At 53.0% G+C, this 25,351-nt stretch overlaps 1 protein-coding gene across 1 annotated transcript in view; it reads right to left on the bottom strand.

The window, feature by feature from the left end:
• The window catches only part of LOC111157152 (chloride voltage-gated channel 4), a 56,683-nt gene extending 31,593 nt beyond the window's left edge, over nucleotides 1-25,090 (bottom strand). Inside the window, exons 1-3 of the mRNA XM_022518413.1 lie at nucleotides 24,976-25,090; nucleotides 2,530-2,684; nucleotides 170-269 (exon numbers count right to left, since the gene is read on the bottom strand). Coding sequence (XP_022374121.1) covers nucleotides 170-269; nucleotides 2,530-2,673 — 244 coding nt within the window. The 5' untranslated portion in view covers nucleotides 2,674-2,684; nucleotides 24,976-25,090. The remainder of the gene's footprint in view (nucleotides 1-169; nucleotides 270-2,529; nucleotides 2,685-24,975) is intronic.
• Between the last annotated feature and the right edge of the window lie 261 nt (nucleotides 25,091-25,351).

Consider the following 25,351-nt stretch of genomic DNA (forward strand, 5'->3'; position numbering starts at 1 on the left):
TCCCAAGTATTTCAAGTAATAGATCCCTTGCACACGGTAAAAGAGAATCGGTCCCTTTCTAGAACACCAGCTCGAACCGGGACAGTTGGGCCTCTGGGGCCCCGCCCCTGGAGCCCCGGCCCGGGGCGGGGGGCGGGGGGGTCCCCACGCCCCACCCCCCGCCACGTACCTGCCAGCAGGCCAATGAGCAGCATCACCACCCAGCCGGACCAGGCGTCCAGCAGACTCTTGATGAACTCCCATATGGACTCCTTGCTTTTGCTGGTTATCTAGAAACAGAGAGACACGGTAGCGGACTCCGGATACGTTTTCCCATTCACGCTTCCTTCCCTGAAACGGTTTCCTCCAGGAAACAAGGCAAGTGAGAAAATGAATGTAATTAAGCAACTAAATTGCCACTTTGGTCCCCCTTCCCCGCTACCTGGCGCAGTGACAAAATGGGCTTTCGGGTTCAGGCCAAGTTGGAGAGATGCGATCACAGCCGCCGAAGACTTGGAAGCGCCCCCCCGCCAAATTCACTTGATTACAAAACTTCCTAAGTGTGATTTGAACCCCGATGATTCAGAGGCCACTCTGAAGGGAGACAGCGATTCCTTGTCACAGTTTTAAATCAGAATGACCACTTTCACCCTCCCAGATGGTCTGCTCATGAAGCCTTCTTTTGTCTTCAAGGTCAGATGTTAACAGCTGGAACCGTGCATCGGCTGGCATGGGTCACCTTCGCCAGGCGGGCGGACGTGTCCGAGCACACTGTGGGGACACCCCTCTCCCTCCCACCCTTGCTCTGAGGCGCCGTTCCTCTCACAACTCCTTAGAACATTTTTCTGGAAAGATGTTGGGCTCTGCGGGTCAGCCGGCCTCTGTCACGAGCACTCAGCTCTGCTGTGGCGGCCCAGACGGAGCCGGGAGGAGTGGGCCAGCAAGTGGGCACGGCCGTGTTCCAAGGAAACTGTCCTGACCGGAGCAGGTGCCCGGCTGGCCCGGGCCCAAGGGCCAGAGTCCAGCAACCGCTGCTCCGGGCAGTCCCCTCGCCCACGGTCTGCACACCAGAGCCCAGAGGCTGGAGAGTTTTCTGGACTCCACCTCACTTGCTCGCCACCACTTCTCTGGGGCCCCTCCCTCACCTCTCCCTGCCTCTCCCAGGTGTCTGTCCCAGGCGCCCCCCACCTCCCTCAGCACCCGCTCAATCTCGGCAGGGCCCAGAACGCTGACCACCTCCTTACCTCTCCCTCCACCCACCCAGGCCACCTCGGCCACTTCTACAGCTTCAGCCCCACTCACAGGCCGGGTCCCCCCCCCCCCCCGCCCCCCCCCCCCCCCCCCCCGCCCCCCCCCCCCCCCCCGCCCGGCCCCGGCCCCCCATCACCGCCCCCCCCCCCCCCCCCCCCCGCACCGCAGCCCTGACCTCACCCTTGAACTTCAGAGTTCTTGCTGCCTGCCAACCCCCACCCCCCAGCTGCAGGCTGGGAAAACAGCTCAAACTCATGGTGGCTGACACAAAACTCACCGGCCTCCCCCTCACATCTGTTGCTCCCCTCTCCTCCCTTCTTGCCAACGAGAGCATCACCCCCTTTCTAACGCTGGCCGGAGCCTCATCCGGGACTCTGCTCCCTGGCCATCCCCAATAAACGACCCCCCAAATCCGGTCAGGGGCTTCCCTGAGTAACTCTTGATCCTGAGCCTCTCTCACGTGCGCTTCGCTGCCTTTGGTCAGACCTTCTTCCTCTTTCTCCTGAACTTACTTCCAAGCTTCCTGTCTGTCCCTCTGCCATATGCCTTTCTTCTACTCTGTGACGGTGAAGATGAAACCCAAACACGTCTTCATGCCTCCTTGCTCGTTCCTGGCGCGGTCCCCTGCCCACGTCCTCCCCTCCTGGGGGGCCCTCCCCCAAGCCACAGAGCTTCTGAACCGTCTACTGGGCCATGTTCTCTCAGGCCTCTGTGACTTAAAAAAGGGCCCCTCCTGATTTTAGAATCTTTTCTCCTTTCTCCGCGTAGTAAACTCCTAGTCCACCTCCAAGGCCCGACAGAAATGTCACCATCTCTAAAAAACCCTTCGCTAACCGTCCCGCCTGAATGATCCCACAGCACTTACACCCAGCCTTATGGTGGCCACGAAAATAGAGACTGATGGCCCACGAGCTGCCAGGCCCTGCGGTCTGTGCTTTCATGCAACGCAGCTCCCTCGATCCGCAGACAGAACGACCTCCAGCCTTGCAGAGCGGAAACCAGGGTCTAGAAACAGCACCCCAGAGCTCACCCAGCCTCAAGGCGTTGAGGGCGGGATGTACTTGATTTGTCAGCTTCCGGAGTCCCCTCATCGCCCTCCACACCGCACCTCTGTAGGACACGGCCTCCCGCCCCAAGCGGGCCGCCTCGTGATCGCGTGTCCACGTCTCCGCCTGCCTCGCTAGCCCTTCTCTTCTATTCCTCGGACTCTCGCCCAGCATGTGACAGGTGAGCTAACCCTGCCTCGGCGACCGCCCCCGGAGGGAGCACCTCCGACACGTCTTCGTGAATGCCACCCACCTTTCTGTGTCTGTCGGTGTCCCGGGACTTCTCCCGCAGCCAGTCGATGGTGTGGAAGTCCTCGTACGTCCCCACATCAGGGAAAGGCTCGTCGAGGAAATCCATCAGGTTTCCAGAGCCGCTCATCGCTCCGGCATTGACCATGCTAGTTACACCTGGGAGAGAAAGCCTGGGATGAAAACCGTCACTCAGGACAACCGCAGAGACACGGCAGAGCAAGCCGCACATAGCAATTTCTTACACCGGAATCGCTTCCGCACGGGCATCTCTGCTGCCACGAAATACAGATACGCTCCGTCTTAGCCCCTGCAGGCTGCTGTAAGAGCGCCGACGGGGCGGCTTAGGAACAGAAATGTCTCCCTCGCAGTCTTGGAGGCTAGTAGTCCAAGATCAAGGCACTGCAGGGTCGGTGTCCGGTGAAGACCCTCATCCTGGTTCATAGGCAGCCATCTTTTTATTTTAAGATTTTTATTTATTTATTTGACAGGCAGAGATCACAAGTAGGCAGAGAGGCAGACAGAGAGAGAGGAGGAAGCAGGCTCCCTGCTGAGCAGAGAGCCCGATGTGGGGCTCTATCCCAGGACCCCGGGATCATGACCCGAGCCGAAGGCAGAGGTTTAACCCACTGAGCCACCCAGGCACCCCCACAGGCAGCCATCTTCTTGCTGTGTCTTCATGTGTCGGAAACAACCGTGGAGCTCTCCGGGCTCTCTTTTATAAGGACACCGATCCCACCGGTGGGGGCTCAGCTCTCCCGGCCTGACCACGGCCCAAGGGCCGCACCTCCTAACACCATCCCATTGAGGGTTGGGTTCCAACACATGAATTTGGGGGAGACACCAACCTTCGGTCTGTAGCTCAGTTGAGTTTTGTTATCTGCACCCGTTACATTCTATAAATCACCACGAACAAGTTAGCGACCACCAAAGCGATGTCCCTAAGAGCTATGTAGGACTGGGTTCCTACAAGCCTCTGGTCATGTTTTTGTAAACCAGTCAATACACAACCCCGCTTTCTGTGTTTCTGTTTTAAGACATCTTCTTGAGGGGCACCCCGGTGGATCAGTAGGTGAAGCCTCTGCCTTCGGCTCAGGTCATAGTCTCAGGGTCCTGGGATCAAGCCCCACATCGGGCTCTCTGCTCAGCGGGGAGCCTGCTCCCCCCTCTCTCTGCCTGCCTCTCTGCCTACTTGTGATCTCTCTCTCTCTCTGTCAAATAAATGAAATCTTTTTTTTAAAAAAAAGACATCTTCTTGAACATATACCACTGATTCGTTAACACACTGAAATCCCTGGGGCGCCTGGGTGGCTCAGTGGGTTAAGCCGCTGCCTTCGGCTCAGGTCATGATCTCAGGGTCCTGGGATCGAGTCCCGCATCGGGCTCTCTGCTCAGCAGGGAGCCTGCTTCCCTCTCTCTCTCTCTCTGCCTGCCTCTCTGTCTACTTGTGATCTCTGTCTGTCAAATAAATAAATAAAATCTTTAAAAAAAAAATTAAAAAAAAAAAAAAAAACACACTGAAATCCCAACTGCCTCACTACAATTCATACCTGAACGAAGCTTATCTGCCCAACGGCTTCTCTCTACTAGGCGCACCGCTGCCTTCTCGCACCTGGAGACACCAGAGACCCTCCAGCCCTGCATTTCAGGCCCATGACAAACAGCGAATTACCAAAAAAAAAAGAAGGCACAAAAATGTGAAAAACATGGCATTAAACAGTCTGTACAAAGGACACTTGTTCATAGTCAGAGCTGAATGAAGCAAGATGGCGGGGCCAGGAGTGTGCTGTTCGGGTGACTCGAACTTCATGCGACTCTGCGCGCACACGTCTGTGAGTAACCAGGAGAGTCCCCCAAAGCCCCAATTTGGGGCTTAAGAGTACATTTTAGTGGGGAGGCCAATGCACAACCGTGAAGTATGAGGTTCAACCACACGCATCTCTGAAAAACCTCAAGTTCTGCGAAGAGCAAGGCGTCAAAACGAGAGGGCTGGAGGGGCAAAGGGGGTCAGAGCATACCAGTCCCAATCCAGTCCCTGCACCTAAACCCATAATCCGTTCTCCTGTGAGATGAAGTACGAAGCACGCGGGTATTCAAACCACACAGCAAGAGCGGAGTGAAATGCTGACCCGACATTATCTCGCTGTGGAAGCCAAGGCAATCCGCGAGGGCAGCGGCCCTGTTTAGGGGGTGCGGGGCAGAGGCGGGGGACCCCCTGGAGATGGACAACCTGCCATGTGCCGCATGTTCTGGTCTGGTGTGTGCGCCCCAGAAATTCGTATGCCGAAACCCCATCCCGCAGTGTGACGGTGTTAGGAGGTGGGGCCTTTGGGAGGTGACTAGGTCGGAAAGACAAAACCTTATAAAAGAGACCCCAGAGTACTCCCTCACCCCTTCCATCATGTGAGGACACAACGAGAAGTCTCTGGCGGAGAAGAGGGCCCTTACCCAACCTTGCCAGCACCGCCCCCCCACTCCGATGTCAGACTTCCAGCCTCCAGAAGCGTGAGGAATGAATGTCTCGTGTGTAGAAGCCCCCCAGTCTGTGGGATTTGATCACAGCAGCGCAAACAGACCAAGACAAGCCAAGAGCCACGCCCGGCTGGCAGCACACCGCCCTGGGCAAGGAAACCGGGGTTACAGGCGCTCACTTTTCATTTTTCTTAAAATACAGTCAAAAGGGCTCCTGCTGCCAGGACAGTAGCCAAGCTGAGGGTTTCTCCTTTTCCTGCCTAAGATAACAATTCTACTCCCACTCTCCTGGCTCCCTGGGTCTGGAAAACAACCCCGAATAAACCAAGACACCTTCCACGTTATACCACCATCAGAGCCTGATTTACACATCACACAGGAGCTAATCTGAGATGCAGAAAATGCTCTGCAGCGGGACCAACGCTCCCCCACCAGTTAGCAGGGGAAAAAAGTACTACAGTCTCACAAAGACAAGAGGTTGGAATAAGCACTAAATAAAAATTACTTTGGCAAAGAGCATGGAAATGTGAATTATAGGCCGAGGACCACAGAAATGCTGGAGTCAATGGTTAAAGAGGTGAAGGGCAGTTATAAAAATATTGGAGCATGGGTACTCTCGTTGCTTTATGTATTTTTACATACGGAGGACTCAACCACGACCTGATGAAACTGCATTTTAATCAAATTGAAAAGTCGCTATGGGCAAAGCGGGGTAATCACCTTACAAGCAATAAAGTGGCGATAGTGAGTGATTTATTGACGGTCTGTGCAACTCGGCTGCTTTAAAACTTTAAAAGTCTGAGGCCTGAGCCATGCCAAGCTGAAAAGTATACCCGTTGATGAGTACCCAGGGAAGAGTCATGTTGCATAAGTCAGTAGCAACCACTAATAAAAGGGAAGGAGTAAAATTAGAAAGCAAAGACTTCGTTCTCATTTCCACAAAAAACAAGGTGGTAATAGCTTTGTGTTATATGTGGCACAGAAAATCTCTGATGGGAAAAATAAGGCAGCCGACTGTTGACCCACAATGGAGAGCCCTCGTGAGGAAAAACCAGCCTAGAAGAACAGCAGAGACTTGGACATTCTATGAAAAGGGAGTTCACGTTACCTGAAATTTAACCAGAATCTCTAGTCAGGCAACAACTCCAGGCAATGATGGTTGAACCAAAAAGCCACTCTCGAGGACAGTTAACATCTTTAAATTTTGATGGAGCGCGCCACGGTTGTGATACTCAGACACGTAACTGGTAGGAAAATAAACAAGATCTAACTTGTAGACCTAATCGGGGGCTCACTGGGAGCCCAGAAGGAGGTGCTGAGGTCACTTCTGACTCTGGGATTAAGTGAGACAGAAGGGTCCAGGAGAAGTGTCAGAAGGAGACATACAGGTTAGAATTCTATCTGCACTCCATCTGGGAGAGGCGGATGGCTAAGGAATGAGAATCCAGCCAAACAGGGGAGCGACAAAGTGAACTCCGAGGACTCGCTAACTGAGAAATAAACTCAACCTATGTACGTCCGTTACTGTACAAGGAACAACCCCAAATGGATACTTAGCAGGGAGTCACTTATCTCCTCTTATCTGTTTTTATTTTTTCTCGCCAATACGAGCACTTCTGACAGATGCCACCCATGCTTATGGCCTCAAGGCCTTGGTTTCAGGAAGGCCAACATCCGAGAACCTGGATCTGAGAGCCCTCCGTGGGCCGGATCAGCACCTGCTGGCTTTGTAAATAAAGTTTCAATGGAAGGCGAGCCATGCCCAGGCATTTACATACTGTCTATGGCAGCTTCCCCGTAACAAGATCAGGGCTGAGGAGTCATAACAAAGACTATGTGGCCCACAAAGCCTGAAACGTTTACTGTTTTGACCACTGACAGAAAACGTTTGCTGATCCCTGATCTATGCAACGGGCTGACTGCAAAAATGGCCGTATTCTCTACGCCTCCCTGGGTCTAGCGCACGTTCAATGGGACTTCCCGGGTCTCCCTCATTAAGAGGCAGAGTCCATTTCTCCACGCAGTGAATCTGGACTGGCCTGTGACACACCGCAGAAGGGACTAGCATGCAGCTTCGAGTCTAGACCCCAAGAGGTGGCGTACACTCTGCTGGTTGGCGGGGGGGTGGTGTTTGTTTGTTTTCTGGACCTCTGCCTCTGCCATGACAAGAAGCCTAGGCTAGAATGCTGGAAGGTGAGAGACCACATGGAATGGAGCTGGGTCAGCTCAGCTGAGGGCAGCCCAGATCACCTAGGCCCAGACAAGCACAGATTTCTGAATGAGCCAGCCAAGATCAGTGGAGTTTGGCCCCATCGAATCACCCAGCCCACCCGCAGACCGCAAGAAAAATAACTGGTCATTGTTTCAAGCCATTGGGTTCGTTGAAGGGGTTGTCACGTAGCAGTGTTTAACAGTGTTCCTCGGGCTCCCGAGGGAGAGGAGTAACGAAGACAGATAAGCTATTGCGGTATCGCGGATGGACTTCCGGGGAGGACAGGAACAACGATGGAGGATAAAACTGCCAACAGAGATGGGATGGAATCAAATTTCAAGCCGGAGGTATCTGGCCTGACAAAGTAACATCTCTCCTACTCAACCATATTTACCTACAAAGGGACTCTGCAAGACACACAGGGCATCTAGATCTTTTATCCAATCCTTTCAGGCGAGAAAGTATCTATAGGTTCGGCCTTGCAGTATGATGACTGCAACGGGCTGCAGTCCAGTGCTCCACAGCAGATGACAACAGACCCTGTCCAGTAAAACTCATCTCACCCAGGGCCCAATGAACACGGCCTGTGCTAGCTGGGACAGTATCAGTGATGCGATTTATGATTTTGATACTGAAGACAACTCTGGGTGGGTTGGCTCACCCTCAAAATAGGGATCTGTACCATTTAAAGGAAAACTGGACTTCACATAGTCATATAACAAAATGGTTTCTAGAAAATGAATGGAAGTGGGGAATCACCCAAATCAAGATAAAGAAGGACAGGTTCTAAGCATGATCAAGGCCACACCGAACACAGAGCTCCCCACACCAGGACTGTCAGCACGTCAGGCAGAAACCCATTCTTCTGAGTGTGCTGTGTCCTCTCCCCCTCCATAATTCTGTTCTGTTACGCGCTCTCTGCGCCACGTGCATTAATTTCCCCAGAGAGAGCTGGGGGCTTCCTCCGTGGCAATCAAAAGCATTCTCTTTCTTTCTCGTGTTTTTAAATAATTTAAATAATTGGTAGTTAACAAAATAATTACACAAGATCCACCTTGTTGACAAATTTTCAGGGGACAGCGCTCTGTCAAGGTATTTTTCGTCTTCCGTCACTGAGACTTTATATACTCCGAACCACGACTCCCCATCTCTGCTCCCCCCGGCCCCTGGCAACCAACGGGAGGAAGAGTTCGGCCCCTCGAGATGCCCCGTGTAAGTGAAATGACGCAGATTTGTCTCTCTGTGACCGGCTAATTTCACTCAGCAGAACGTCCTCCAGGTCCATCCGTGTGGCTGCAGGACTGCATTTCAGAGGCCAGTGTACGTACATGTCACATCTTCCTCGTCCACCCATCGGCTGGCGGGCCCTTTAGGTGGCCTACTTGTCTCTGTCCTTCTCCCAGTGGATCATGACGCTTCCACCACCGGGTAAGGGGCACAGGCCTGCAGAGAGCTCTGGTACCTCGGACAGAGGGCTGGGAGGCAGTATAAAAAAGTATAAAGTATAAAGCAAGCCCGGCGACCCCCAGCCCACGGGCCGAATACAGCCCACAGCCACACGCCTTCGTTCACGCCATGGCTAGGGCTGCTTGGCGCTCCCAGGGCCCAGCACAGTAACTGTGACACGGCCTGGAAGGCTCACGGTGCAGAAAATATTGCCCGTCTGACCCCTCACAGGAAACACAAGCTAAGCCCTGAGTGGCAGCTAAGTCACCACAAGCGGACGGGCAGGGGAGAAGGGGCCAGGGCAGGAGCAATCTGTACCATGCCCACGCTGCCGGCCCATCTCCCGGCACTCGCCCCTGCTACGACCAGCCTTCACCGCGAACTGGAGGCTCGGCGTCTCCATCTGAGTTTGGATTTTCAATTCCAACTCCCCAAGTCATCTGGGAATTAGCTGATAGAGAAGGCGGCAAACAAGGCAGCGTGGTCTGATCTGGGGGAGGAACACTGGCAGAAAAATCGTCGGGCTCTGAGGGCACCTGGCCACTGGCGGGCTGAGAGAGGAGGCGACAGGGGGAGGGTCGTGGGAAAGCACCGGATGCCTATCCGTAGGAGAGCGGACAAACACAGCAGGGGCAGACCCACAGGGGAATGCCGCAGAAGCAGAGATGGTCAAATGCATCACCCGTGGGCCAAATGCAGCGCACTGCCTGCTTCTGTAGGGTGCATGAGCTACGGGTGTCAGACAAATAAAAGATCCCATTCATGTGAAGTTCACAAACAGGCCACATTCATCTGTGGTGGGAGGTGTGTATGCACAATGGTTCCCTTTAGGGGTGGGGTAGGGCCCGGAGGGGCCACAGAGGGCTTCTGGAGGCCAGCTGCATTCTGCTCCTTGATCTGGGTGTGGGTTATGTACGTGAGCTCCCTTGGCAAAAGTCCGTGGACGTGCACACTTGTAATTCATGCATTTTTATATGTAGGTAATTTACTTACATAAAAAGCTCAGCTAAGAAGAGGGATCTCAGTCTGGCAACACCTCCAAAGAAGGTTTCCACATGACACAGCAATTCCACTCCCAGGCTTAGACCCCAGGGCACTGAAAACATGTCCCACACGAAGACTTAGACACAAATGATCAGAGCATTATTCCCAAGAGGCCAAATGTGAAAACAACCCAAATGCTGCCAACTGATGAACAGGCTAGATCCCAAAAAAGCAACTTAAGGACCTCACTAGCGACATTTCAACCTGGAAGCTTTGGGAAAAGCAAAAAGGTAGTTTCTAACACTAACACAGACACACACACTTAGAGGTTTCTACGATACCCTACAATCAGAAGTTTCTCCAACTAATTAGCTACCCCAATGCTTCAAGACTCCAGATGCCCTTGGCTGACGAATAAAGATATGATCATACCATAGCTCTAACCAAGTGTTTGAGCTCGAGGTCACCTGTAGTCACAAGATAACGCAAAAAGCTTAGGACCCACGGAAGAAAGGATCTGAGAATATGGAATTCAGAGCCAGACCTTGGTTGGACAGGACCTAAAAATAATAGTAGTAGTAGTAGTAGTAATAGTAGTACTAGTAACTCAGAAAAGCTTCATTTCCTACAGCTTTTCCAGAAGTTCCAAAAGACATCACAAGCAGCCACTCCAAAGTCCCTTTTCCTCCAGCCCTACGTGCCAGCTGCTCCTGTAAAGATCACCAGGCTGGGGACCTCTGGTCGCAGAGGACGCTCTGCCGGCGGTCCTTCTGCTCAGGACCCTGGAGTCCCTGGGGAAGGTCCTGTGGGTCCAGGACACACATGCGAGGAATGCCTCCTCCTTCCCCCGTCTCTTTCCAGCTCCTTCCCTGCAGAGTTCTCTGACAGGGAGAGGGAACAAGGGGCTTAAGCCGAATGAAGATACCCCCCCCACGCCCAGGCTGCCTTTATTCTGACCCAGGATCTCTGTGCACACAACATCACAACACACTTAAGGAACGTAATCCAATCCAAATGCATTCCTAGCTTCAAATTACACAACAGAGCCTGGTTCTCCAGATTTGCGCAAGTGGACAGAGCAAGGAAAGGGTTTTTGCCGTGAAATCAGAAGCCGTAGCACACACCTGTTTATCTGCCATTTCTGCTGCTCCCAATCCAAAGACTGAAAGAGAAAGTTTAAAACGTAACAAATGGGGGCACCTGGGTGGCTCAGTCCATTCAGCGTCTGACCCGTGGTATCGGCTTAGGTCATAAGCTCAGAGTCCTGATCTCTTGCGTCGTGGGATCAAGCCCCGCAGCCAGCCCCAGGGTTGGCACCAGGCTCTGCCTCAGTGGGGAGTCTGCTTGAAATTCTCTCCCTCTGCCTCCTCCACCACCCGCAAGCACATGCACATGTGCATTCTCTCCCTCTCTCTAGAATAAATAAATATTTTTTAAAAATAAAAATAAAAAAACAAACGTATTGGGACTTTCTGTCCCCACAATACACACAAGCATGCGCGCGCACATGCACACACATACGTACACACATTCTTTCCCATCCAGCCGACGGGCAGACCCAGAAAGGCAGAGTCCACCCGTGGCTCTCCCTGTGCCTCCAGGGCCAGCGATGGCCTGCACAGAGTTCTGGCCACAGCCGAAGGAAGGGTTAGGGAAGACTTGACTTTGATCTCTTTGCCCACAGTTGTAAAACCATCACATGACCACACGCACGTGAACTGCCCTATACATGTGGCTTTGCTGTCCTCACCCAACTTCTGGAATAAACGACTGTGTCTGTGGCAGCCAGGGCCCCACGCACATCCCTCAAAACCTCCCGGTAAGCTGCTTATTTCCAACTGTCTCTCTATACCTGAAGCACATTATTGAGAGCAGATGGTAACTGATGACTCTCGGGGACTGGCGTGTAAATACCCCCACTTCCTCACCCCTTGAATGGAGTCCTTTCAAGGCATGCGTTTTCTAAAGCAGAAAAGATGAACTACGGCAGGCCCAAGACTGCTCTCGTTAGGAAGGCCTGCTGGCATGGCTGGCCTTTGGCTAGCATCTGGGAACTTGGATTTCAGGAGGATTCCCACCAGTCCCAGAACTGATGAGAATGGTTTCTATGCCCACGCTGGTTGTCCAAACAACATAATTTATGCTGAACTCCTGCTTTCTTTCTAAGAGATTGCAATTTTGACAGTGAGCTAGACAGACGGTGCCTACAGGACCAACCTCCAATAAAACTGATGCGTACTGAGACTCTACCAAGCTTGCCTTTTCCCTTTGCTGACTGTGCCCTATACTCCCTACTATAACACAGCAATCTCTGTTTCCTAGAGTTTCCAAAGCATAGCATTAGCCTCCAGTCGCCTGCTGAGTGAGCTGCATTAGCAGCCCAGCCTCTGCTGGCTGTCTTCTTCTCCCGGTCACACTTCCCCAGGCCCCTCCCAGGAGACCCTCCCAGGAGACCCTTCCAGGAAGCTCCCTGCACTGGGAGCCTTATCTCCAGAGCCACTTAGGAGAGAATCCAAATGAAGGCAGCATGACTTCTTCTGCTCCATCACCTAGCAATGCCTTTGCCTCTGTGAAACCCAGAGTGAGGTTTTGACAGCTCTGTAACAAACGGGGAAAACCTTCATGACCTGGGGCTCAGCAAAGAGTTCTCAGAAATGACACCAAAAGTACGATCCATAGAAGAAAAAAATGGATAAATTATACCAATGAGCAAAGCCAAACTTCCCATCCATGTAAGAATTCTGGAAAACTCCCAGATACACTCAATCGATGGCAATGATGGACAGACCACCAGCAAAGGGGTCCAGGCTGTGCAGCAGCCACCAGCGATTCTGGAACAAGGCCTGTTGTATGCTCCTCCACAGAACACCAGTGGCTGACCACTGCCAGGACTGGAGATACACAAATTCTGGTGTGTGTCAGCATGACCACCGGGGCTGGCCAGGGTCCTCCCCTTTTTCCCCAAGTTTCAGCCTCAGCAGCTCTGTTGTGGGGCCCAGGGATCTGCATTTTTTTTAAAAGATTTTATTTATTTATTTGACAGAGAGAGATCACGGTAGACAGAGGCAGGCAGAGAGAGAGAGAGAGAGGGAAGCAGGCTCCCTGCTGAGCAGAGAGCCCCATGCGGGACTCGATCCCAGAACCCTGAGATCATGACCTGAGCCGAAGGCAGCGGCTTAACCCGCTGAGCCACCCAGGCGCCCCGGGATCTGCATTTCTAACAAGCTCCCAAGGAGGCTGATTGATGCTGCTGGCCCATGGACTGTACTTGGAGAACCACCGGCCCCTTAACCCTTTGCCCCTTCCTATGCCCCACTGTCCTGCACGCCCTGCATCCTTCCCGTTGTGTTTTAATCACTAATATTTTTGGTATTGATCTTATTTATCACTTGCATTTGTTGGAATAATTACTTACAAGCTTGCTTCCTCCCATATTGAATCGTGAGTTCCTTGAGGTCAGGGGCCTGTCGCTCACCCTTATTTATTATCTGGACATTTGACAAGTGTTTGCTGAGCCCCACTCTACAGTAATCCACTAAACCTAAAAAGCTTAGCCAACCACCATATACTGTGTCTATTCTATAAAAAGCATTACTGTTACTATAATCCATCTACAGATACAGAACCCCATGGAATAGTCAGCTAAATGCTTTTTTCTTTAAAGATTTTATTTAATTATTTGACAGAGAAAGAGAGCACAAGCAGGGGGAGCAGTAGGCAGAGGGAAAGGGAGAAGTAGGCTCCCCACCAAGCAACGAGCCCGACGTGGGGCTCGATTCCAGGACTCTGGGATCACAACCTGAGCCGAAGGCAGAGGCTTCACCGACTGAGCCCACCACACTCCCCCCGCTAAATGCTTTTGACGTCACTGCACGGACATGCTCAAAAATACACACAAGAGAGATTTTATCTGTGCATATACTTAGGACAAAGAGAATATAAAAACCAAGCTGAAATCACTACATGTGTAAAATGTGAGTGGCTTTGAAACGTTTCTTTGCCTATCACCTTGCACACGCGCCATCCCACAGCTTTATAATTTGTAACAGCGCAGGTTCAGAAGAGCAGTGCTCCCCTACTAGGTCTGTAGGTTTTTCTCCTAACTGCTTAACACATCTTGATTCTCCTTTATTACTTTTCACCGTGAAGGAAGTTGAGCTGACAAATACACAGACAGACACCCTCCCCCAGGGCAGCTGCCCCAGGCACATCCTAGCTGGTACCTGCCACAGGCATTTGAGCCGAATCCCTGGGGCCCCAGGCAGAGGGCTCTGAACCCAGCATAGGGGCTAAAAGCACCAGGAGCCACTGACAGTTCCTTCAATGAAAGCCTTCCTCGCCATTCTTCTCCAAGTGGAAGAGACGACAGGGACATGGGCTGAAGTCTCCGAGCGATACGGATGAATACGGGGATGTACGTTGTACAAAATGAAAAAAATCAACACACTCAAACTCATCATCAGTACCTCCCAACTGGGGCGCCCGGGTGGCTCCGTCGGTGAAGCGTCTGCCTTCAGCTCAGGTGATGACTCCAGGGTCCTGAGATCGAGTCCCACATCAGGCTCCCCGTTCTGCAAGGAGCCCGCTTCTCCCTCTCCCACTACCCCCTTTGTGTTCCCTCTCTCGCTGTCTCTCTCTCTGTGTCAAATAAATAAACAAGTAAATCTTAAAAAAAAAAAACAAAAAACACCCAACTTGCAATGAATATACCCAATCCTTCCAGGACACTCTTCTACTCCTCAGCTGGAAAAAGGGTGGGAGGGGGAGAAAGAAGGGAGGGAGACAGGGGGAGAGACCACAGTATTAACAAATAAGGAGCAATGAGAGAAGGGCAGAGCTTCAGAGGGACAAGAGGAAGGCTGCCACCACCTGGGGAGCGGCCCAAGGTGCGGCCAGCACTAGCCCCCCCCCCACAAAAGTCTGGGTTCCAATGCTGTGCAACAAATCACTGCACAACTCAGCAGCTTCAAACAGGAAACACTTAGGGTGTTTTCCCGTTTCTGTGGGTCAGAAATTCAGAAGCAGCTTGATTGGGTCCTTTTTTTTCTTTTTAGTATTTTACTCATTTGAGAGAGAGACAGAAAGAGAATAAGCAGGGGAAACAGGAAGGGGGAACAGGCAGAGGGAAGGGAGAAGCAGACTCCCCACTGAGCAGGGAGCCCAGCACAGGACTCGATCCCAGGACCCTCAGATTACGACCAGAGCCGGAGGTGGACACTTAACCCACTGAGCCACCCAGGCGCCCCTGGCTGGGTCCTTCCTGCTCAAGCTCTCTCAGGAGGTTGTGGTCAAGCTGTCAGCTATGGCTGCGGCCATCTGAAAGGCTTGATGGGGACAGGAGGACCCACTGACAAGTTGGCTCCCAGACAGGGCTAGCAAGTTGGTGCTTGCGGCTGCCGGGAAGCCCCGGGTGTGCTCCATCCGGCCTCTCTGCAGGACTGCCCAAGTGTCCTTAGGACAGGGCAGTGGCTTCCTCCAAAGCAGCTGGGCCGAGGGAACAAGGCAGAAGCAGCAGAGTGTCCTGTGACCTAGCCTGGGAGGGCCTCCAGCGTCACTCGCACGGTACCCTGCTGGACGCACAGGTCAGCCCCAAGTGACGAGGGAGGAAGGCGACCGCACGCGAGCCTGCGCATCAGACGGGGTCCCTGGGGCCCGCCCTGGAGATTGGCTCCCACACTGGTCAAAGCATTTCATCTCCCCTCTCCACCTTGCCCAAAACCACAGCCATTTCAAGTTCATTGAGATCATGGACTCTGGCTTCTTAACATGCAGACACCTTTAGACGGCGAGGGGGCCCTTACTCAGTCGCTCCCGGCCGATCCTCCAGACGGGGCTCCCCGGGGGCCTGTGGCGAGGGGCCAAGCGCCACCAGACGAGTAAGAGTCCCAAAGAGAGGAAGCTCAGGGCCCAAGGACAGGCAGAAAGACTGAGAATTAACCTTTGGAGACAGGGGAGGGCCTCCTCCTCCTTCCCTCTTCCTCCTTCTCTCCTATCTTCCTCCTTCCTCCTTCCTCCTTGGCACAACTCCCAGCTCCCAGCTCTCACGCGCTGTCTGCTCCCGCTTGGCTTCCACGGCCCTGGGGCACCGGTGTGGGACCATGACCTTCCCTCCGCAGCTCGCCTCCAACGGCCCCGGGCCGCACAGCTCTTCGGCAGGATCGGGAACACAGCCTGCGTGTTGGAAGAGGGACAAGGCCAACCGCATGTGGCCTCAAGGGACACAACAGGCGCAGTGTTCTGCCATCCCCACCGCAGGGGCTGGAGGGGCAGCATGGGTCCCTGTGTTCCTGGCGTCAAGGGCCAAGGAATGAGAACCTCCCCAGAGACACCGCCTCACGGTAAGAACAACTTTTTCAAGGACTCGCTGTGCCACGCGGCATTTTAAGCTCTTCGCGTATACTTGGTCGCTAGGGCTCTGGGCATTCTGCGCATGGAATCCCGTCACCCTCGGGCCCACACCGCAGATCAGCAAAGCGAGGCAGAGGAGCCCTTCCGTCAGGGGTTCGGGCCTCACAGAAGGCAAGTGGGGAGTCAGATTGGAGCCCGGGCCCCAAGGGCCCGTCCACGCCGACAGCCTCGCCCTGGTCCTCTCCAGGCCGCGGAGCGCCCGCTGCCGCCGCCGGGTGCCACCGCGCGAGTCCGCTAGGGCGGCCCGGACAAAGGACCACAGGCTGCTCGGCTCCAGTAACAGAAAAGTACTGGGCCACGGTTCTGGGGACCACAAGTCAGAGATCAAAGGGACAGCGGGGCTGCCTCCTTCCGAGGGTGCCGAGGGACACTCTGTTCCTTACAGAGGGCCATCCCCTCCCCGTGTCCCTTCGGCTGTCTTCTCTCCAGGCCTGCCTCTTCTCATCAGGACAGCATCTGATGGCCTCGATACAGGTACCTGATATTCCCAGAGAAGGTCACCTTCCGGGGCTCCGGCGGTACCGAACACAGGCGTTCTGAGAGCCGCGACTCGGCCCAAGCCACCGCTGAACACAGCGCTGGTGGCAAAGCGCAGGCCGGGTCCCTCCGGCTCCGGGGACCTCTTCAGACGGGGCCTCCGCGGACCCTTCCCTCTGCAACAAGCCGTTTCCTGCTTGCGTGAGGGATAAACAGAATTTGTAAAGGCTAAACTCAGGCGGTCATCGAACATGGCTTTGGGGAGTTCTTCCCGGAGCCCTAGAACAAGGTTACCAGGTGGCCGACCCGTATTCTAACTCGGTCGCCCGGGTGACGGCTGACACGTGGTCCGTTCGAAGGTTTGGGGCACAGGGGGTGCTGGGGGAAGGCCTGGCTGAGCTAAGAGGGATGAGAGCGTGTCTGTCATCTTTGCAGTCGGTCCCCCTCGCTACTGGGTGCCAAGCCCTCCCAAGCGAGCTGCACCTCCAAGGGGTGCACCGGAGGGAGGAAAAGGGCTTCACGTGAGCTGGAGGGAAACGAAGAACCGAGAAGGCGGGTACACACTGCCAGCGCCCTGGAAGACATGGTCGGAAGTGCCGGCGAGCGCAGGGGTGGTGGTGGCAGCCCCGAGCGAGGAGCCGCAGGGGCCTGGCCAGCGGGCAAGAAGCGGGCGCCCACGCGACGAATGGAACGCGGCAGGTGTGCGCGAGTCCCCTCCTGACCCCTCTTCAGGCAGCCAGAGTCACCCTTCAAAGGCAAGGCCCCGCGTGTCACTCCCGCGTGTCACTCCCACACCCGAAAGCATCAGGCAGCTTTCTGGCACACAGAAGAATCCAGGATGGGCGCCACTCCTGCCACACTCCTGCATGGTCCGCCCGGGCCACCCCGCAGGGCACCTTTCCCACCCTGTGCTCTCTGGGCGGCTCCTCTCTGGACACGCCCACCTCCTTGCTGTTCTTCAGACACACCTTGCCTCAGGCCCTTTGCACTGGCTGTTCCCTCAGCCCCGAACACTCAGGGCCTGGAAAAATCTGGGCCCAGACACACAGCAGGGACCCAACAAGGACTCGCTGAACAAGAAGTAAGTGAGGGAGTGAACGCATGACTGAATATTGAGGCTCGTGTCTTACAGAAACATTTTTGCAACCAGATAGGAAAGCGGACATATTCCAGGATTCCATGCGCATAAAGTTCAACAGGCAAAAGTAAACTGTGCTGATACAAATCAGATTAGGGGTTGCCTCTGCCAGAGGGTTTGGCTGAAGGAGGGTGAGATGGGGCCCTCTGGGGGTGCTAGGAATATTCTTGGTCAAAACTGAATTACAGAACCACACATGTTGCTCCGTGCAAATTACATCCCAATAAAGCCAGCAAACAAAGCCGTCTCTGCGTTCTACAGGTGGGTGTATGTGCACAGACACTTTCAGAAACCTCATCGACCCAAGGTAGCAGGGGATGCCTTTGGGAGAAGGCCCCGGGGACTGGAAATGAGAAGACTTCCCTTCCTTTCCACAACCCTGATGCTTCCAGAAACTCTCACTAGGTGTACATGACACAGAACAAGTTATTCAAAAATACCTCTCGGGATCTGTGAAGGAAACCCACTCCCGCGCGCAGGTAGGAAAGCTTCTCTCTGCCGCCCACGGAAAGGGCAGTGAAGCACTGTGTGAGGACGAGGCCTCCCCGCAGCCCGCACGGCAGCGCCTGCTGAGGGAGACTGTGTGTGGGGGACAGACTGTCCCCTGACACCTGCCCCCATGGGGGGGTAGGCCTCACCGCTTGCTATCACCCCTTGATCTGGCCGGGGGGGACCTGTGCTGGGAACCTCTGCGCCCGCCGGCCTCCACGTGGGGCTTCGGGTCTGTCGGGGGCACCTGGAGCTCAGGTTAAAGACGCTCCCGCTGGGCCTCACCCCCAGACCTACTTGGTTGGAATCCCCACATGTCCAACAGTCTACATTTCTTTTCGGTCCTTTTCTTTTTATTTATTAGACAGACAGAGATCACAAGTAGGCAGAGAGGTGGGGGGCAGGGAGAAGGCTCCCCTCCGAGCAGAAAGCCCAATGTGGGGCTCGATCCCAGGACCCTGAGATCATGACCTGAGCCGAAGGCAGAGGCTTTAACCCACTGAGCCCCCCAGGCACCCCTCAGTCCTTTTCTTTTTTAAGATTTTACTTATTTATTTATTTGTTTGTTTGTTTTTGAGAGCGACTGTGCAATCAGGGGGAGGGGCAGAGGGAGAGCGAGAGTCTCAAGCAGGCCCCACGCTGAGCACGGAGCCCACCACAGGGCTCGATCCTGAGTTGAAACCAAGAGCTGGATGCCAACTGAGCCACCCAGGTGCCCCCTTTTCTATCTTGTTAACAAAAATCCTTTTATTATCACCATTTTCAAATACACAGAACATTATCCAGAAATATCTAACGAATAACACCAATCAAATTCAGTTAAGTGCTCCCATTTAGCCATATTTGCCTTGTGCTCTCCCCATTCAACGGAACCACTTACAAGTAAATGATTTCACTAGAGCAGTGGTTCTCACAGTGTGACCTGGGGACACCTTGGAGTCTCCAGGACCCTTTAGGGGATCCATGCTGTCAAAAATATTTTTATGGGGGTGCCTGGTTGGCTTAGTTAGTTAAGCATCTGCCTTTAGCTCAGGTCATGATCCTGAAATCCCAGGAACAGGTCCCACATAGGCTCCCTGCTCAACGGGGTCTCTGCTTCTCCTTCTATCCTTCACCCCCCCAAATAAATAAATAAAATACTTAAAGTATTTTTTAAAATATTTTTATAATAATCTTAAATTATTTGCCTTTTTCTCATTCTCATTCTCTTGTGAGCATACAGTAGAATTTTCCAGAGGCTACAGATTGAATGTAGAAGCAGGTATGAGAATTCACCTGTGTTGTGTCCAGCCATACATTAAAGCGATCTCCAGAAATGTTTAAAAAAAAAAAAAAATTGAAGTAACTTGCCATCGTGACAGTCCATCCCTAAATACTTCAACCATGCATTACCAAAAAATACGAGTCTTGTACATACTCGCGGGTTAGATAGGAAAATATTAGATAACTAATAATAGATAACCATTGCTGTAAAATAGTTAACTAGTAGGTAGTTATAATAGGTAACTAGGTATAATAATAGATAACTAGGTAACCACTAATAGGTAACTATTGCTATAGAACAAATTCCCCCAAAACACAGCAGCAGGAAAGGAACATGCATTATCTCACTGATTCTGTGTCCGGAATCCCGGAGTGGCTTAACTGGGTGCCTGCCACCGCACAGGACTATCACATCTATCAAAGCTTAAAGCAGTTTCCTGACACGGGCTAGCAGCAGTCGCATACAAATAACCCGGCTGGCCCCAGGTGCCTAGTACAGCTCTTTGTTCAGGCCAGGGCCCGATCAGGGGCTCCAGGTTTTTATCTGGTTATTGTCATGGGCCGAATGTGTCCTCCCAAAATTCAGATGATGCAACCTAACCCCGCGAGGGATGGAATTCGGAGACGGGGCCTCTGGGAGGTGAGCAGGTCCCGGAGGAGGAGACCTCGGGATGGGATGAGGGCCCTAGAAAAGAGACCCCGAGAGCTAGCTCCCAGCCTCTTTCCCGACGTAAGGAGGTGAGAAGGTGGCCGCCTGCACCCCAGACGAGGGCCCTCGCCGGAAGCCAACCGCGTCGGCCTCCAGAGCTATGACAAATCCACGGCTGCTGTCGATGAGCCCCCCAGTCTCTGGTCTCCGTCACAGCCGTCACGGGGACTGGGACACTTACTCAGTCTCTTAAGTCTCATTTGAGGATGAACACCCTCCTTTTTCAATCTTCTTTCACCACGTGGACTTGTTGCCGCGATGGGGCCAGAAGGCCCAGCAAGGGTGTCAAGCCCTGGTGAGGCACGCGGGGGAGCGGGGAACAGCTCGGGGACAGGATGAGCTGCGACCGCTCTGCGTGAGGACGCCCGCCTCCCGCACCGTCGCACTCCCGCGCTGCAGGCCAAACCGCCCACCCGAGCCCAATTTTTATAGGGCTTGGAAGAGTCGGGAGAGGAGGCTGATGGCCAGGGGATGGGGTGGCGGGCACAGAGCAGTCCCAAACCCGGGGAACGGAAGTCCCCTGGCCCTTCTAAGCCTCCCACTGCCACCCGCGCTGCACGGGGCCCACACCTTGCAATGCCACTGCCATCGCCGCTTCCCGTCTCTTGGGAGTCCTCCAGCTCGCAGAACCCGCTGACATCCCTCTGGTGCCCCCCAAAAGCCAAGGAACCAGCGGGGCCCCAAGCCATGGCTGCTCTCCAAGAGGGAAGTGATGCGGAAGAAGCCGCCCTGCCCTCCAGGGTCAGAGCCAGCAGCTTCGCCTTCCCCGGGAGGCTGCAGGTGGGTGAGCGCCCTGCCCCCCCGCGGCGGGGGCGGGGGTGCTGGGCTGTGCAGGCAGGTGGCGCCCCAGGGCCACCACCATCACCACTACCCAGCAGCCACCCCCACCCTATCCCCCCCCCACCCCCCCCCCCCAAGAAGCCGCTGCCCACACCACCTCCGCCCCTCGGGCTGTGAGGCCTGGGCCGGGGTCTCAGGTGAGCGGACAGCGGGGACAGCCTCGTCCAGGCGCACCGGGCTCCAGCACACGGGGCTCACGGGCCAGGCGTCCCCTCTCCCCAGCACTCCCCTCTCAGCCCAGCTAGCTTCCCAGCAACAAGGGGCACACAAACAGGCCTTCCCTTTCGAACAGAAGCGACTTCTGGAACCTCGGAGTGTAAAAAAAGCCTTCACATTGTATTTCCCAAAATACAGACGCGATGAAAGGGAAACTGATCTCTGGTCAAGGGTTTAGCACCAAACACATCATAGGAAAATGAATTCTAGAACACTGAAGCCAGAAGGACATTTAGAGATGATCTAAAGCAGTGGTCCTCAACCAGGGGCAATGCTCCCCCACACCAAGGGGACAGGTGGCAGCGTCTAGAGACCTTTGGGTTGTCACAGCTGGGGGAGGGTCATTCCTGGAATCTAGTGAGTGTCCCCAGGGATGCTGCCCAGCCTCCCCTGGTGCACAGGGCGGCCCCCGCACAAAAGACTGATTCAGCCCCAAAGGTCAGCAGTGCTGAGGTGGAGAAACCCTGATCAAAATCTCTTGGTTGCCGGGGCGCCTGCGTGGCTCAGTGGGTTAAAGCCTCTGCCTTGGGCTCAGGGCATGATCCCAGCGTCCTGGGGAGCTGGGGAGCCCCACATCGAATTGGGCTCTCTGCTCAGCAGGGAGCCTGCTTCCTCCTCTCTCTCTCTGCCTGCCTCTCTGCCTACTTGTGATCTCTGTCTGTCGAATAAATAAATAAAATCTTTTAAAAAAAGCTAATATCCAAAATATAAAGAATAAAATCAACAAAAAAAAAAAAAAAAAAAAAAAAATTTAATGATCAAAAAATGGGCTGAAGATCTAAATATACATTGTTCCAGAGAAGACAGACGGACGGCCGACGGGCACACGAAGAGATGCTCGACATCACTCCTCGTCAGGGAGACGCAAGTCCGAACCACACTAAGGAAGCCCGCGCGCTGCTGGAATGGCTGTTAACAGAAGGACCAGAAATAACAAATGTTGGCAAGGATGTGGAGGAAAGGGAACCCTCGTGCACCGTTGGTAGGAATGAAATTAGTGCCCCCACTGTAGAAAACAGTACGGAGGCGCCTCAAAAAAAACTAAAAACAGAACTATCATACGACGACTCAGCAATTCCACTTCTGGGTATCTGAAGAAAACAAAAACACCAACTCAAAAAGATACTCGCATCACTATGTTCATCGCAGCGTTATTTACAACAGCCAAGCATGGAAACCATGTAAGTGCTGATGGATGAATGGACAAGGCAGCCGTGGTGCATACTGACAACAGAATGTTACTCAGCCATAAGAGAGAATGAAAGCTTGCCATTTGCAACAGGGATGGACCTCAAGGGCATTATGCTAAAGGGAAGTGAATCAGAGAGAGAAAGTCAAATAGGGTAGGATCCCTCTTGTAAATGGAAGGGGGGCGAAGCTCGCAGAGAACAGACGGATAGTTGCCAAAGGCAGGGGGTGGGAGAAAAAAAAATTTCTTTTTAATTGAAGCTTCAAGCATGGTCGGATCCAGGGACTAGAAAATGATTAATGAAAAATGGAGCTCAGTTACCAGCTAGGTAATGAGAATTGCCAGCTCGCTCCTTGAGAGTGAGTTCAGCCTGAAACGTGCTGCCAAAGCCTGTCCACGCCTGACTCCTCCACCTGCGGAAAGGAAACCGCAGAGATGGACGGATGGACCTCCGATGGTTTCACACCCCCTGCGGTGAGTCTAGTGACTCCCCCAGGCCTTCAGAACTTGTGCAATTACTAAACATTGATTTCTTAAACAGCAACTAAATATTCCCCGTACCACGCCCAGTGCTCGAGATAGAGGAGGGAACCTTACACACACAAATCCCAGCCTTCCTGGACCTCCTATTCCAGCAGGAAGAAACAGACTCAATACACTAAAATAAGTAAGTAAATTACTAAAAAAATTTAAAAAGAAGAAAAAAACACACAATGAGATACCATAACTACCTCCCAGAATGGTTAAATTTTTTTTAAAAAACTGACAATAACCAAGGGGCTGGCGGGGAATAATTTACATAAAATAAGACTCATTCGTTTAAAGAAAAACACACACACACAAAGAGATAACCCCTACATACTTATGAGCATGACTAAAATTAAAACAAAACGAAACCAAGGTGCTGGCAAGGATCCTGAGCAACTGAAATTCTCATACATTGTTGGCAGAAATGCAAAATGGTACGCCCACCTTGGAAAATAGCTTGGCATTTTCTTATATAAGCATAATTTTTTTAAAAGGATTACAGTAGCAAAAACATAGCTGTAGAGATAGAGACATGAATGTATGGGTATATAAATATACAGGCATGGATATGGACAAAGATATGACTTTGACATTTGGATCTCTAGGCTGAACTACATGAAAGGCTACGGGCCAGTGTCTTGCCGCCTCATTTTATGACATAGTCTTAATTTCACAGAAACATTGTTCTGATTTTGGCACAATCAAAGGTAAGTCTCACTGACTTCACCCCATCCCCATCCTTCTTTGCAGGCTTCACCCCATCTCCATCCCCATTTTTCTTTAAACAGGGCTCACATCCTCTTTTCTCCTCCATGTCTTCTGGATGGCAATCAGACATACAAAGTTCTAAGTTGGAAGAGGATTCCCCATTGTTTTTATGGCACTGCCTTACTCTGAAATAAATAATCAGAGCAAATCAACTGAAATTTGGTTAGAATATAAAGCAGAGAGAGGAAGTCTGTAATCCCCTTCTTAGAGCCAAAGCTATCTGGGCCGCCAGACAGTAAGCCCACCACAAGGGGAAACCTTTATATTATCAACTAAAATAGCACTGCTTTTTGACACTGTCCTCCAACAGTTGTTGGGGAATCAAATTATGCACAGTGTGAGTTCCAGTACAATTTACTAACGCCCCAACTTCCAGACGGGTCACATTTTACAGAAAAGAATACCACGTTCTCCTCCTAGGGGTGCCCACCCATGCCTCAGGCCCTATTTGAACCAAAGAAAGGAATGTAAACAGGTCCCACCGATTAACAGCGTCCATTAAACGCCCCCTCAACCAGCCCGAACTGAAAAGTCACCTGACCCCCTCCATCTGCCGCTGAGTCATCAAGCCCCTTCTTCCAGCCGGCTAACTATTCAACACGGAAATTAAAAAGAACACTGGGAATTCGGTTTGGTTGTTCGTCTTCACCCCACCCCCTTCAAAAAACCATTTTGTTCTCCAGAGCCGTAGCTGATTCGCTCTCTTACACTCACAGTCAATCCTCAGAGGTTGCATTTTATTTTATTGGATACTGTTATTTTCCAATCTACCTAAAACACCTGGAGAGGGAAAAATGCATTTCCGACATATCCCCTTCAAACGCTGGAACCTTGCAAAAATAAAGCAAAACGATTTATATGGCACATTCAGCTCTTTAAATTGCTAACCAGTAAGTTTCCATTCCATTCAGAGCAAAGCAGCTTTTGCTTTAAAAGAAATCAGGCTAAATACTGAGGACAAACCCCCGGAAGGAGAATTAGTAAATGTGTCATTATTTAAGAAGCACAATGACAGCTGGCAAACAGTTGACAGTTATCCATGACAAGCCCCTTTCTGTCTTTATATGCGTGTATGGTGATCACTCCAGATTTTTCTCCTCTCCTGAGCAAAAGGCCCCGGTCTTCCCGTCTGGCCCCTGCCCACTTTCCCGGACAGGCATGCCAAGCTCGCGCGTGGGCCTGCAACACCCCCCACCCCGGCATCCCCGCCCGGTGCGCGCAGCAGCCGCAGCGGCCAAAGACCCCCCATTTTCGCTTTCTGGGGCGCCGAGGGGCTGCAGACCTGCAGGGTGGGCGCCGCGCGTCCCTTACCTGCAGTGCCGCATGGCGCATCCCCGCCGCCCACCTGCACAGCATCCTAGAGCATCCTTTCTTCAGCGCGACGGCTGCGAGCGCGGTGACGTCACCGGAGGCGGGCCCCCACGCCGCCACGTGACGCCTCGGGCCTAGGCGGGGAGCGGGGGGTGGGAAGCCGAGGAAGACCCTGGAAGACCCTGGAAGTCCCCGGCTCCTGCCTCCCTGCTGGGCCGCCTGCTTGATGGGCGCAGCTTTCCCGGCCTTTCTCACCGACTGTGGGGAAACAGGCAGGACACAGAAGGAGAAATCCCAACGATTACGGGCTCCAAGCATGTAATAGGATTTCAAAAGAGTTAGCAATAAAGGGATTAGTCATGAAAGGGAACAATTT

Source organism: Enhydra lutris, unplaced genomic scaffold, assembly GCF_002288905.1.
Source record: "Enhydra lutris kenyoni isolate GAN:26980312 unplaced genomic scaffold, ASM228890v2 scaffoldscaffold52, whole genome shotgun sequence".
In the NCBI taxonomy this organism is placed as follows: Eukaryota; Metazoa; Chordata; class Mammalia; order Carnivora; family Mustelidae; genus Enhydra; species Enhydra lutris.